We start from the raw sequence: 14,660 nt of genomic DNA on the forward strand, positions 1-14,660 counted from the left end.
CTTCATGTGCCAGTCGCTTACTGAAGGATACTGGAGGCTCAGGATGCGTCTATCAAACCTGTATAGCTATCTCGAAGGAGATCAACCAGCAGTCGCAACTAGGTACTAGTGAAATGATTGTCAGTCACTTGTTGGCATTTGGCCAACAAAGCAGGCTAACCCCCCCCCCCCCACCCTTGGAGCAAGCGGAAGGTGAGGGGCGAAATCGCAAGCCACAATCACAGCCACAGCTCGACAGCGCTAACAAGGATACTGATCGTGGGTCCACTCGAGGTTGCAGCTCGAGCTCCCAGCTCTCCACTCTCCATCCCAGTAGGCGCTTTTGGCAGACTGACCGGGTCTTGGCTCGTCATCTCCAAGCCTCGAGAGACATTTGCCCTTGGCCGAGCACAGTACAGCTCAACACCAACCAATACCGCAGTCGCGCTGCAGTCTGCGACCGGAAGCTTGACCGCTCGACCAAATCGGTGCTTTCCGACTCGCACGACTGCATTCTAACACCACTGGTCGCAAAGCTCACGCGTCCGCCGCGCTCACCCCAACGCTACCTTCAGAGAATGCGACAAACTCGCCGTCATGAGCACTTCGAACCACAGTCAATGGCCCCCTAAAAGACCTTCCAAGAGAAATGTAGGTGACCACTCCTGGAGCAAAGGGCTTCGAAATGAGCCCGAACCCAAGAGTTCGCGAAGTTAACGTGACCGTCTTTTCCCCAAACTAGAAGCTACGAAATGGCACTGTGATCATACCCGATACGGGCGAGCGAAGCCATCGCCAGTTCACCCTCCGAAACCCGAGCATCGACAACGATCGTTCCGATGACCCTGATGGCTACCGGTCTCTTTTGCTGTCCGAAACAAACAGCGAGCGCGCCCATACCATAGGACACAATGTCAAGACGAGCTTTCTGAAGTTCTGGGACTTCCTCCGGTCTCCAGCTGGCAAGGGTGTGCTCAAGTGCACCCTTGCCTACCTTCTCGGCAGTATGGCCACTTACCTCGAACCGATCTCTGATTTTTTGGGGAAACCCGATGGCAAGCATGTCGTCGCCACGATCACTGTATACTTTCATGCCAATCGCACTTGGGGCTCAATGGTTGAATCAGTCCTCATCGCATTCTGCGCTATCGGCTACGCCCAGATCATATCCATGCTATCCATGGGCTTGTCTGTGCTGGGCAACGAAGTTGGCTTCCAAGTTTTGTCGCATGTCATGATATTGATCATCTGCATTGGTTTCGGCCTTGGATTCGTGGGCTGGATCAAGCAGAGAATGAACAGCCCCTTGGTGAATGTCGGGTGCACACTAGCATCCATCGCCATTATCACCATTGTTACCAAAGAAGAAGCTGTTCAAGGTGGATACTTGTCGTCTATCAAGGTTGTGCAGGTCTTCAAGATTCTTGTCATGGGTGTTTCTATCACTGCACTCGTTAACATCTTAGCTTGGCGAACGTCTGCGAGGGCGGGTCTGAGAAGCACCATGAACACGTCAGCGGAATCTCTTGGAGACTTGCTTGCCATGATTGCCCGCGGTTTCCTCAACGGCACCGAGGAGGAGCTGTCGTCTGGTGACTACACCCGAGTGGACAAGGATTTTAAAGCATCATACACCAAGATGACCACAAACTTGCGAGAGGCAAAGCTGGAGCACTATATCCTTGGTCGTGAGACGATCTACAAGATGGACAGAGAGGTCGTCAGATGCTTCGAGGTCCTTGCTCAGTCTATTGGAGGTCTTCGCAGCGCCGCGGAGACTCAGTTCGCTCTCCTGAAGGAGCTACCTCAGGACGGCCCCAACAGTATCCAGTCCCCCGGCGGCACCGTCATTTACTCGCCAACTTTGACGCGTGCCATGTCGCAGTATCTTAAGAACACGCGCGACAAGGCCGCGACACTGGCAGCAATCGAAGAGTCGGAGGAACTGGAGATGGAGTATCGTGCCAGCGCCGAAGAGGGCTCGAACTGTTCCTCTGCAAACCCTTTGACGTCATTCCGGGCGCCGTCAGAGATATTTGAACTATTCATTGCTCTGTTGGGCCCATCAATGAAGTCTTTGGCCTATACCCTGTCGGAAATCCTGAGAGATCCAACCTTCGGACCACCGCCCAAGTACGATATAAGCATTAACGAGAATTTTCGACAGAGTCTTAAAGATGCTCTGGGTGTTTACAACGATACGAGAACAAGTGCACTTCGAGACCTGTACAAAAGCATTGAGCTGGGAAGAGCCAGGACAGAGAAGATTCAGGCCGACATTGAAGAAGTGGCGGCTGCGTGCGGCCACTTCAGTTTCAGTCTGCAGAACGTGGCCGAAGACATCGATGCCTACTTGACGGTTTTGGAGGACTTGAAGTACGCGCGCGCTACCAGTGGGCACACCTGGCGCTGGTTGAAGTTCTGGAAACAATGGGAAAAGCCTGCGGTCAAGCCTGACCCCAACGACCCCGACCAAGAAGCCCTTTTGCAACCTTCAGCAGCCGAGGAAACACCCATCAGGCCCGTCCGCAAGTCTGGTATGCCGTCCGGCATGCCGGCAGAGATGATGAATCGGCGCGACACCTTCAACTGGGATGCCTCTCCTGACGCAAGTTCTTTCTTGCGATCCTTCTCGCAATGGTGTCTGAAGGCTATGAGGTTCCTAGCCCGAGATGATAGTCAGTTCAGCTTGTCGTTCACCTCAATATCAGTTACTGACTATGTGTAGTTCGATTCGGCATCAAAGTAGGTCTGGGCGCCATGCTATGGGCCATGCTTGCTTTCCTTCCCGCCACCAGACCCATCTATAAGCACTGGAGAGGCGAATGGGGTCTTCTGTCCTTCATGATTGTCACGAGCATGACCGTAGGCGCCGCCAATACCACTGGTACAGCAAGGTCTCTCGGCACATTGTTCGGCGGCTGCTTTGCCCTGATCTTTTGGGCCGTCAGTCAAGGCAACGGTGTTGTTCTGGCCTTTTCCGGTTGGGCCATCAGCTTCGGCAGCTTCTATGTCATGCTGGTTCTCAAGAACCCACCCCTTGGCCGAACCACGCTTCTCGCATGGAATGTAACCGTTCTTTACGCATATTCGCTGTCGCAGAAGGTCGACGATGACGACGACGACGAGGGCGGCCTGAACCCCATGATGGGTGAGATTGTGTACCACCGACTTGTATCTGTCAATCTCGGTATTCTCTGGGGCATCGTTGTCTGCCGGATGATCTGGCCTATTTCGGGCAGGCGCAAGTTCAAAGAAGGACTGACAATTCTTTATGTACAACTCGGCCTCATCTGGAGGCGTGGACCTTTGGCTATCCTGCTCAATAGCGACAGTACGCGGTCTTACATGAGGGCTGGCGAGGAGAAGGCTGTGCAGCGATATGGTAAGCACGCGAGCCCTTTTCTAGTCTCGCCTGAGGCATCCGACTGACACTGTACGCACGTAGCGCTGAAACTTGACGCTCTTCGAGCGTCAGCTAAGTCCGAGTTCGAACTTCGTGGCCCCTTCCCCGATGATGCGTATGCGCGCATCATGCAATCCACGCTCAGGATCGTTGACGGCTTCCACGCCATGCGCCTCGTGACATCGAAGCGCGGGAGTCTTTCAGCTGGCGAACGTGCTCTCCTATTACATACGGCAGCCGAGCGAGCTCAACTTTGTGACCGCATTTGCCACGTCTTCCAGGTTCTGGCCAGTTGTTTCATGCTCGAATACCCCTTGACAGACGCCATCCCATCGGTGGAGGGCACCAAGGACAGGCTCCTGGGTAAAATCTACCAATTTCGTAGAGAGCACCAGCCATCGCTCGCTGCAGTCAAGGAAGACGACCAAGAGGACGACGCTGGTGTGAATGACAATGAAGCGACGAATGGAAACGGGAACGGGAACGGGCATGGGAAGGCCAAGCTGAAGCCACCCAAGCTCGAGCTGCACGTAACGGCTGAGGAGAAGGATTATGCTCTGCTCTACGCATATACGCTGGTAACGGCCCAAGTCGCGCATGAGCTGCAATGCGTGCAAAAGGAGATGGAAGGTCTCTTTGGTGTGCTGAACGACGAATCGCTGCTCCTGCGGTAGAGGTGTTTGCGTTCTGGTTCCCGACACTACTCTTTTTCAACTTTGTTTGGGCTGGCGCTGGGGATGGATCGGTTTATTTCTTCTTAGAATATACGACGTTTTATTCATCAACCTGGGAGGCAAGTGTAATCCCGTCATGAAAACGGCGCACTTGACTTTCGAGTGCTATTATATGGTTAAAGCCTTGTATTGCGGAGATTCCACGATGCACAGGGTAAATACCAAATCATATCATTACCCATTCGCCTCCGTACGCATTGAAGCAGACCCGTTAGCCAGTGTAGCTCTTCACGCCTCAAGTTCAAACGCCGTACCATGTCTCTTCATAATGCCTATGCACTTAAAACGACAAGTCCCTCATCATTCCCATCTTGCCAATCTCATACTCCACCCATCTCGCAACCCTAGTCTTGCCTGGCACCAGCAAGCTCGCCGGGTTCATAACATGACATCCTTCGTATGTGACGGCAAACGGCGGCGCCGTGGTGTCGACAAGCACCAGCGCCGTGGGTAGCGGGTACAGGTGCAGCGCGGCCGCGTAATCCCAGTGCACGGGGCGAATGGCGTGTCGGAACGGCGCAAGGTAGCCCTGGTCGAGAATGGTCTTGACGAGCTTGCGTGCACGGTGGACCTCTTGGGAGACCGAAGGGGCGGCCGACGAGGTGGCAGTGCTTGCGTTGGTCGTATCGACATCCATGGCCTCTTGGTCTACGGGGGTTTCATTTGAGCCCACCGCGCCTGACATGACGACGTCGCCGCCCGTGGAGGGGGTGTCTTGATTATCCGGATCGTCGGCTGCGGAGTTGGCTGCGGAGATGGCTGAACGCGTGGACTTGAGCCGGACGGAAGTACGGCTGAGGCGGGCTGCGACATCGTCGCGGAACAGAACGATCTCATGATTGGGACCAAAGAGACTCAGCCGGCTGGGATTTGACGTCCAGATTGCCTCGCCTTCCGTTGCCCTTTTCTCGCTGTCACTATTCAGTTCCGCATTGGCGGCAGCAAATGTCCGCCGGATCCGAGAAGTGAACATCTCGGGGGCTGGCTTGCGCGGTAGTGGAACGGCCGCTCCAGCGCCGAAGGAGGAAACCCAACCGTCATTGTCCCCCGGGACGAAGACAAAGGTCGCAGTCTGCAGCAGTGTTGGGAAGTCGGCCAAGGTACTTGCGAGCGCGTCGAAGACCTCCTTGTACTCGATGCTGCCTCCACTGCCGCCTCGGGCCAGAACGGCATGTTGTGTGAAATTGCCCGTGAGGACAAATGTCATCGGGCTCTGTCCCTCCGGCTCATTGGCATACAGTGACAAGATTTTGCGTAATGCCTGAAGGGTACGCGGCTGGTCGAGGTTTACCTCGCCAAGGATGATCATACGACCTCGACCGGGGGTGTCTTCAGCAGAGCGTCTGGGGAGCAAACGTTGTTCAAGCTTCCGCATTCGCGGACCAACTGCCCTCTCGCTGCCGACACCAAGGAAGTCGATCCAGCCGAATCCACCGCCAATAGTGTGATCCTGGCCACCATCGGGCCCGCTCACGCCCAGTGTTGCTCTCCTCTTCTCACAAGGGGGCTGACCAACGAAGAAACCTTGGAATTTGCCGCCGAGGGTTCCTCCTACGCCGCTGCTGCCACTCAGGCCCTTGCCGTGTGACTCCTCCTCCTCTTCGTACACGCCATCCATCAAGACAATCATACCAGGGGCGAACCAAGCCGAATCTTCTGGGATGGCAATTGCCTGGGAGAGATCGAGCGCAATAGTGCCTGTCAAATCGCTAATAGCCAGGCCGCCCGTCGGCAGCACAACCAGCATGCCGAGTAGCATGTGGTGACTTCCATGGCGACCCAGCAGGTTTGCGATTGGTGTGATCTTGTGGTTCTGCTGGTTTGATAACGACCTCTTAAGTGTTGATGCTCTTGCACTGGCGACAGCTGAGGTCTGGAATGCTTCATTCCGCAGAAGACGCTGGTGAATGACGTGGTAACGATTTCGGAAAAGTGCTGTTTTGTGTGATGCTGGCGGCAAAAGAGACGGTTTTGTAGTTTCCCTTGAGAAAGACTGTCAGTAGAGGAAGGAATCGTTAAGAGAGCCAGCTGAACATACCTCTCGAAGTGCTTCTTGGCCACGTTGTAGCAAAGTCGTGGTTGGTCGTATGCCCCAATCACCTTGAGCCATTTCCTCGCGTCGTTGACTGTTTCGTCATTCTCCTCCTCTTCGACCTCCAGGCTCGACATGCCGAAGCTCTGCTGGCTGTCCTCCCTAGTCAAGGCCTGATTTGGCCTCAGTCCCAGCCTGGTATGCGAAGCCGTTTCTGCGTCCCTGCCTGGCTCTAGCATGCTGTTCTGGCGGCTCAGACCTTTTCCACCAGCAATGATTTTTCCTCCACTCATGTTGCCCTCCATAGTCTTCAATATTTCCTTGAGCTCAGAGCTGCCGCCATCCACAATGACTCCTCCATTGCGACCCTTCCAGGCTTTGGCTGCCTCCTCGAGAACCTTTTCCGCTAGGCCCTCTTCGCGCCATCCTGATCCGCAATGCCGGCCGATAAACGTAGCGAGCTCCTGCAATGCCGTCGACGTCAGGGTCAGGCTGTGCTTCTTGGTGAAGGTTCGGAAGGCGAGGGGCCGCAAAGTAGCCGGAGGGAGGAGTATGGGTAGGATGGCGTGTTTCGTAGGGGCCGAGACGTTGAACGGCTTCAACGGGTGAACGGGTGTGCCGAAGGCGGGGGAAGAGGAGGGAATGGCAGACGAGGAGGGGGCGGGCGTCCTTGCGCCGTTGAAGATGTGAGCCAAGTTTGTCTTCTTACGTCTTGGAGAAACAGTCGGCGGAAGATCCATGGTTTCGCTACCAGACTGTGCCGCTAAATATCTCCGGATGCCGTGTGATGTCGCGCGGGAAGTGTCCTTCAAGTGTGCCGAATGTCGACTTGAAGGGACGATCTTTGTGGTGCGGGTAGGTAGAAAGCGCCCAGATGTTTAATTGAGACGCGTCCTGAGGACCGGGGACGCGTTGGTGGGGGCCAGTCACGGTTTGAGCAGGAGCCAGCGCTTGCTGCGTGCAGGCTTTGGCCTAGTCAGCTCCCCAAGAGAGAGGTATGCTCCATGCTTAATACGGAGCATGCGCCCCGGTCAGTCGAAACAACTTTGGTGATGTCAACGCTCCAATTCCAATCACTTTTCGAGAGCTGTACGAGCTACGGCATCTGTTGGTTATGTTCTTGAGATCCTAAAGCATTTCTACTCGGTACACGATCCATACTCAACACGCATTCAAAATGTTGGTATCGACAGCTCGCTTTGTACCGCGGTTCAAAAGCGCCGTAAGGTTCGTCCGCGTCGTCTCAACACTGCCGACGAACCCGCATATCGTAGGTCCTTCTCCTCGCTAGCCGTATGTAAGGCCATGACTGATTGTTGCCCGGTCAGAAAGTCTTCCCAGCAGATGCCTCGAGGGCCTCCTTCCTCCTCAGCTTTCTCGATAGCCAGCCTCCGAACCCCAGGTTAGCCGTCGGCTTTGCGACCCAAGATCCCCCAACGCCGCAATCCTTCACGGAGAACCAATCTTTCCTCAACATAATGTACGAAGTTCTCGCCGAACATGCACCGCAGGACGAGGAGCTTCTTGCTCAGGCCCGTGCCTTTGCAGGGCCTGGTGGTGGCAGCCTTGGGGCTGGTGGCATATTCGGTGCCCAGCAGCAGCATAGGAGGGGCAACAGGAAGCCGAGCGAGACGACAGGTGCCGGCGGTGCGAGTGGACAAGGAGGAGCAGGCGGTGGTGGACGGGGTGGGTATATTCACCTCAGCGACTCGAGGAACCCGCCCGACTTTGGACGCATTGCCTGGCCTGAGGACATCATTGGCAGCCTAGAGGTTGATCCCGAGGGCAACATCATTGGAAATCTTCAGTCGAGTGGAACGTATCGCATGCTGACGAACGAGGGAGCGTAAGTACAGTCACTCCAATGCGTCTTTGTCGGCGCAACACGTCGCCGTCCTCAACTGACAATCCTGTACAACCTTTAGTCTTGGCTTGAGTTCCTTTCTCCGCGGGAAGCTGCTCGAACGCTTGAGGGCCGAGGAGAACAAGGACAGAAATACCTGAGCCCTGGGATGCGGGCCTGCAGAGAACGGAGCCGACTCACGATGCTTCAGCGGCTTGTCTTGGCGCTGGTTAGCGTTAAAAGGAAGCTCATAATAGCATGCTGAGTGACATGACTATCCACACGAAGGGCTACCCGCACGGCGGAACAGACCTTGGCCCTAGGAGCCGGGGAGGGAGAGTCGGCGTCGGCTTTGCCTCCGGATCGTTCATTTTGTCGTCTTGAAGTGTCCCAATACCGCTGCGCTGTGGTGTCCACGCCGCTGCAGAGAAACCCGGCGCTATACCTTACTGCCAAGCCGTTGCTGAGACGCTCCGCTAAGATGGAAGGGCATTCAGTTGGTGGTGTGTAAGCCTGGTCATTGTCGATCTGTTCGAGATGGTTAGGTTGGAAACAGCTCAAAACCGCAATAGCAAACCTCCCCGAGTCAAGTTGATCCTTCCAAACTTGTGATGCGTAGTACAATGCGCGCTCAGGCTCACTGATGCGGTGATACGTCACCCTGCAAGTTGAATGACTCGAAGAAGGACAACTCCTGATCAACTTACGACCCCGTCAGGTTGATGTGGAGTTGACAATTGCTGGAACTCTATGACATGTCATCCTAAGAAGGAAGGTTCGCCATCCTCATTGGCAGTGCATGCGCAATTTGGTGTAGACTTTCCCCGCAACAGCAACAGCTTCATTTGTGTTTTCAAGCACCCATGGCACCTCGCAAGTAATGAGAAGTTTCCTCGCTTCTGACACGCACACGCGCATGGAAGTGGGGAAGCAGACCACAGCCAGCTGCCGTACATCTGCTCTAAAATGTCTGTTACAGCCATGCCCCGATGCTACATTGACGATAAGAATATGGGGGAAATATGACCAAGAACACGCCCCTGGCTCTGCAACGTCAAGGTAGAGATCCACCAAGGTTACATGCACATGATATTTTTAAGGTATGGCGAGCGGTATTTCCTGGTGGAGGTGATGCACAGCAAAACGGGCCCGAGTCTGGGAGGATGGGGCCGACGTTCCTGACGAAGGGGCAGGGAGGCCGAACGAGCCGTGGATCGAGATAGCACAGTACGGGATTCGTCCTCGATGATAGTCCTGCAAGTGACTCTTGACACGGGCGGCAGCTGCGGGCGTCATCTTGGAAGCATGCAGTCGCACGATGTGCGCGGCACGGCGCCGGTGAGGTAAGAGGTGCAGCGCCGGGCCAAGACGTCGATGTCCTTCGGCGTACCGCATAGGAATGGTTCTTGGCTGATTGGTGGTCAGCGGCTCTTCAGCGGCGGTTTATCCCGGGTGAAGATGGTCGGGTGGTCAAGTTGTGGTGGCTGGCTGATGTATCTGCACGCGTCAACATGATAACTGATCTGTGATCAGGCGGTTGAGGCCAAGACAGGTCAGCATTGGGAGACCCGAGATCAAGCCCAGGCTCTCCCAGGGCGACATCTTGCTTCTCCCATGGGTGTGACGCTTTGGAAAGTGGTGAGGTTGAGAGAGCCCAAAAAAGAGTCTGGGAAAAGAAAAGGTGCTCGCCAAAATGGACGGTGAAGACTGAGCCCAGAGCTCTTGCATGTCTACCGACCGCCTGGGCGCTCCAGAAGTAAGGTACCCAAGGTACCTGAACCAGGACTGAGATGCCTGCCTGGAAGGTTGGCAGAGCCTGGTTCCCTTAGCGGGCGACCACATTGTTGCGACCTGTGGTGCCTCCTGTTGAGCTCCCCATCGAGCTCCCCCAGGTCCCTCTGGAGAGCCCCCAGAGTACTGGGCACCGATGCGATGCACGGGCCATCAGGCTGCAGCGACGGTGGAGGGCTGGAGGACTGGAGGGGCTGGATGGGGTCCCATCTGAGGGGCTCAAGGGTCTTGGCAGCCCTTCCCCTCCACATCCGTCATGTCATGGCCTCCACTGGCCAGCGTTAGGTCTGCTCTGTCCACTGCCCGCCCGCCCATTCCAACCCACCTGCACCACACCACGCTCAAACCGAACGAAACGATCAGTCACAGGTCCAAGCAGAGCAGCCCGAGGGTGGAAAGAGAAACGAGCGAAAATAGTACATCGCGCACACCCCCCAGCCCGCCTCGACACCAACCGACCTGACCCGCCTAGAGACGCAGAGCAGGCCCTGCCCCATCCCATCCCGTCCCCGGAACGACATGGCTCCCCCGAGGGGTTTCGAGGATGAGGAGCTCACCATTTCCCTCTCTCCATCCCAGATCCGACGCCGTGCGAATGAGGGCTGGAAAGCCTCGCCCTCCGAGTCGAACCCCGCCGCCAACACAAACACCACCACCACACCTGCCATGGCCTCCGCAGTTCGCGCAGATCAGCAGGCCGCTGCTGATGCCGCCGCCGGCCGTGGTCCTATCCCGACCGGCATCGGCGCCGGTGTCCGGGAGAGGATCAAGACCGAGCAGCGCATCGGTGCCTACAAGGTCATCAAGACCCTTGGCGAAGGCTCCTTCGGCAAGGTCAAGCTGGCCATACACAACGGCACCGGCCAGCACGTCGCTTTGAAGATTATCGCGCGCAAGAAGCTCATCAGCAGGGACATGGCTGGCCGCGTCGAACGCGAGATTGAATATCTTCAGCTGCTGCGACATCCCCATATCATCAAGCTGTTCGTACAGACCCTTTGCTCTTGGAATCTCTGCTCGGCTGCCCCGCGTGGCAGCTCTGGATATCCTTTCCCAAACGGAGCTGACATGCCTTGTCTGTACCTAGTTATACTGTCATCAAGACGCAAAACGAGATTATCATGGTCCTAGAGTACGCCGGCGGCGAGCTTTTCGATTACATTGTTCAGAATGGTCGCATGAAGGAAGCCGAGGCACGCCGTTTCTTCCAGCAGATGCTCTGTGCTGTCGAGTACTGCCATCGACACAAGATCGTCCACCGCGACCTCAAGCCTGAGAACCTTCTCCTCGATGACCAGCTGAATGTTAAGATTGCCGACTTTGGCCTCAGCAATATCATGACGGACGGCAACTTCCTCAAGACGTCCTGCGGTAGCCCCAACTATGCGGCTCCCGAGGTCATCGGAGGCAAGCTCTATGCCGGCCCCGAAGTCGACGTGTGGAGTTGCGGCGTCATCCTTTATGTTTTGCTCGTTGGAAGGCTACCTTTTGATGACGAACACATTCCTAGCCTGTTCGCCAAGATTGCGAGAGGCACGTACAGCATCCCACAATGGATCAACACTGGTGCTGCCAATCTCATCAAGAAACTGCTTGTGGTCAATCCCGTCCAGCGCGCCTCTATAGACGACATAAGGGCCGACCCGTGGTTCCAGATCGATCTGCCGCCCTATCTTCAGCCAGCCGTGGAGGAGTTCTACAACACAGGGGTGGACCCCAACCAGGCCATCAAGAAGAGCGATATTGCACCCAATGCGCCGACGAAGGTGCAAGAAAAGCTGCACGACGAGGTTACGGAGAAGATTAGTAAGACCATGGGGTACGGCAAGAAGGACGTGCAGGAGGCTCTAGAGGCCGAAGAGCCGTCAGCCATCAAGGACGCCTACATGATTGTTCGTGAGAATAAGCTCATGCAGGGCAACGGTAAGATCGACCTTGGATATCGTGATGGAATCATACTCACAAGTACCGCAGATGGCTTGGCTTCACTGACTGTCGACCCGGAAACCTCCAACAGCCCCATGATCAGTGCCTCGTCTGCTCGATCTGGGACTTCTGGAGTCGGTGCCGTGCCGAGGCCCTACATTAGCAAAATTGGCATACTTCCAAGCAGTCTACCCGACTACCACAAAGAATACGTGGAACGGGAGAAGGCGGGCATAGAAGACACACCCACGCCTAGCATCGTCGTCGACGAGCACGGCTCAAGCTCTCGCACCGATGCCGAGCGTGAGGAAATGGCACGGCATCTAAAGCCGCACAACAAGACGCAGCAGCGCTACGCCGATGAATCTGGCCAGCGACCGCAGGGCATGACGCCTGTGACGGCGCCTGCCAAGAAGGTCAAGCCAGTTCGCTGGCAGTTCGGTATCCGCTCGCGTAACGCGCCGTGGGAGGCTCTTCTCTGCATTCACAAGGCACTCAACAAGCTCGGCGCAACATATGTGCCTGACGAGGACTATGAGAAGCTCCACGCTCAAGACGAGAGCGAGCATGGAGGCAGCGGGGACGGCAGCTTCGTCGATGAGTACGGCAGCGGCACGCAGCAGTCCGAGGGCGCCAACACGTCGACGAGCAGCATCGATCCGCTGAAGAAGTACAAACTGCCGGCTGACCCCTGGCACATCAAAGTGCGATGGGAGACAAAGAGTGAGTGTTCCTCGGAACGACAATTTTTCTTCTCCTCCCCTTGCTGACCAGATTCGTCCAGCCATGAGTAGAAGGGCGTATGATCATCCAGACAGCTACCACGTGCATGAAGAAAACATGAAGAGGGACTTTGTAGCTCTCCATGTCGATATACAGATCTACGAGATGGAGCACGGCGTCTACCTCGTTGACTTCAAGTGCTCTGGCTACGAGACGGCAGACCGCAGGCTGCTCGAAGAAAAGGATGTCACCAGCCCCTTCCCGTTCCTTGACATGGCTGCCAAGCTCATCATGCAGCTGGCTGAGGCTGACTAGAGTGGAGGTGGGTTACAATCCAAACCTTGTTTCCCTCCGTACGCCCTTCTCTTTCGCTTTTAGGCTCGGCAGGGTCCATTTGCTTTTACGAAGCGAGCTATCATGTCATGGGAGGGGCAGAACAGGGCACGGCTGCATAGACCGGCGTGGAGGCATGGCTTTTTTACCTTTGACTTTTTTTTCTCACACACACACACACACTCTCTCTCTCTCTCTTTTGCGTCGTTTCGGGAACAGGAGTTTTCTCCGGACTGGCAGGTTTGGTTGGTTTGACGGATCGAAGGATGGACAGGCAGGAAACGAAGGACCGGGGGGGGGGGGTAAGGGAGGTCTGTGAGTTTGTGATGGACGTTTGCTCTCCTTGTCTTGGGTATACCCGGCGTGCAAAGACGGACAGACGGGAAAGAGAAGCTGGCCGAGGAGAAGAGAGGGGGTCGGTTGTGAGTCTCTGGTGGGAGATGGTCTCTAGTTGTCTTGGCACGACCCGAGGGAATGGAACGCATTGGCGGCCTGACTGACGATCTGAGGGGGCGAGATAGGGGCTCGGCACCCAAATCCGGCTTTTACGGCTTTTACGAGCTGAGAGCTTAGGAATCAAGTTTGTTGATGTCGTGTGCGCCGCCCATTTGGTGACGAGTGCTGTTAAGGTTTGGGTAGTTGTGTTGGTGAGAGGGGCTCGCTGTGACGCGTTTGCTTATGTTCAGCTTACAGAACATAGACAGATTTAACTTGAGTCGCGATTCGCTGGTTCAGAGTTCCAGTTACCCGAGGGCATTCCGAAATGGGGGTGGGGGGAGGGGTGTGTGTGTGTGTGTGTGTGCATGGTGGAGACAGCGTCGCATGGTAGTCAGCGTCGCATCAGCAAAGCCTAAAAGAAAGAAAAAATAAAGGACCAACGAACAAAAAATGAAAAAAATAAAATATCCCCCCGAAAAAAGTTCCCGACGTTGCCGGACGACAGCGCAAGAGTGAGAGACACACACATACATGCGCACGTCTTGCGAAACCACGATAAGGTGCAATATGGGCCAAACCGACCCCGCTTAGTCTTCCGACGAAACGAGACTCAGCCTCTTCGCGGCGAGAAACCCGAAATTAGCAATGGTCAGGGGCCTGATCCGACCGGCAACAGCACGTCGTCCATCACAGACCAGACAGCAAGCAGCACAGCACTTTGGAAGCGGGCGTTCCGAAGGAGAGAACCCTCCCTCGTCACCATTATCGCACCCCCCCCCCCCCCTCCCCCCTTCCCGCCCCTCGATCGTCCCCCACCCCCTGGCAGCGCATCCCCGTCTCTCGTTACCTCGTCGCAACCCTCCAGAAGCGAGCAGAACAAGGAGGGTGTCGGGGCCATCCATCGCGGTTTCCCCCCCACTGCATGCACGATGAGGCGCATCATCGTTGCTCAGCGGGCGCACTTCGGCAGCGGGCAGACCGACGAAAAGGTGGAGAGAGGAGGAGGAGGAAGGAGGAAAAGGGGCGGGGAGGTGAGCTTTCAAAGTCACATCGTGAATAACCTCATCTGACGCTGGGGTTGGGGGGGAGAGGGAGTGGGCGAGTGGAAAGACTAATGCTCGCACCTGCATTTGCACTTCGCCTCTTCCCGCTGCTTGCACCCTCGGCTTCCCGCCCGCGGAACGGAAAGCAAAAGATATTGTAAATTGTCTTGCAGACAGGCCGGGCTGTAGACAGACACACGCACGGGAAGAAGTGGGAATCGAGACCACAGCAAACAATTAATCCAACGAAAAAGGGTTGAGAGCAAAACAAACAATGTATTTAGCCCTCCGCAATTTGCTGGCTTTGATCCCTGCCTCGTCAAACCGGGATACGGTTCGAGCTGGAGCGCACCTCGATCAAGGCATGGGCGAATGACCCTTTGTGCGCCCTTGTTTCAGTGCCGTGAAGCTT

At 55.8% G+C, this 14,660-nt stretch overlaps 4 protein-coding genes across 4 annotated transcripts; 3 read left to right on the forward strand and 1 right to left on the reverse strand.

Moving 5' to 3' along the window:
* Nucleotides 1–576: 576 nt before the first annotated feature.
* Nucleotides 577–4,059, forward strand: D7B24_009593 (uncharacterized protein; the record flags this gene model as incomplete). Its single annotated transcript, XM_028643663.1, has 4 exons — nucleotides 577–630; nucleotides 722–2,657; nucleotides 2,708–3,364; nucleotides 3,428–4,059. 4 exons carry the CDS (start codon nucleotides 577–579, stop codon nucleotides 4,057–4,059), a joined length of 3,279 nt encoding a protein of 1,092 aa, XP_028492797.1.
* A 340-nt stretch (nucleotides 4,060–4,399) lies between these two features.
* On the reverse strand, nucleotides 4,400–6,891 carry DPB2 (DNA-directed DNA polymerase epsilon, subunit B; the record flags this gene model as incomplete). Its single annotated transcript, XM_028643664.1, has 2 exons — nucleotides 4,400–6,101; nucleotides 6,158–6,891. The coding sequence occupies 2 exons, from the start codon at nucleotides 6,889–6,891 to the stop codon at nucleotides 4,400–4,402; spliced, it is 2,436 nt and encodes an 811-aa protein (XP_028492798.1).
* Nucleotides 6,892–7,328: 437 nt separating this feature from the next.
* On the forward strand, nucleotides 7,329–8,155 carry D7B24_009595 (uncharacterized protein; the record flags this gene model as incomplete). The annotated part of the gene is made up of 3 exons (XM_028643665.1): nucleotides 7,329–7,421; nucleotides 7,480–7,997; nucleotides 8,077–8,155. The coding sequence occupies 3 exons, from the start codon at nucleotides 7,329–7,331 to the stop codon at nucleotides 8,153–8,155; spliced, it is 690 nt and encodes a 229-aa protein (XP_028492799.1).
* A 2,149-nt stretch (nucleotides 8,156–10,304) lies between these two features.
* Nucleotides 10,305–12,749, forward strand: SNF1 (ATP binding; the record flags this gene model as incomplete). The annotated part of the gene is made up of 5 exons (XM_028643666.1): nucleotides 10,305–10,768; nucleotides 10,873–10,948; nucleotides 11,036–11,708; nucleotides 11,760–12,434; nucleotides 12,496–12,749. 5 exons carry the CDS (start codon nucleotides 10,305–10,307, stop codon nucleotides 12,747–12,749), a joined length of 2,142 nt encoding a protein of 713 aa, XP_028492800.1.
* Nucleotides 12,750–14,660: the final 1,911 nt, after the last annotated feature.

The sequence above is a fragment of the Verticillium nonalfalfae genome, assembly GCF_003724135.2.
Source record: "Verticillium nonalfalfae strain VnAa140/NRRL 66861 chromosome Unknown scaffold_98, whole genome shotgun sequence".
NCBI classification, from domain to species: domain Eukaryota; kingdom Fungi; phylum Ascomycota; class Sordariomycetes; order Glomerellales; family Plectosphaerellaceae; genus Verticillium; species Verticillium nonalfalfae.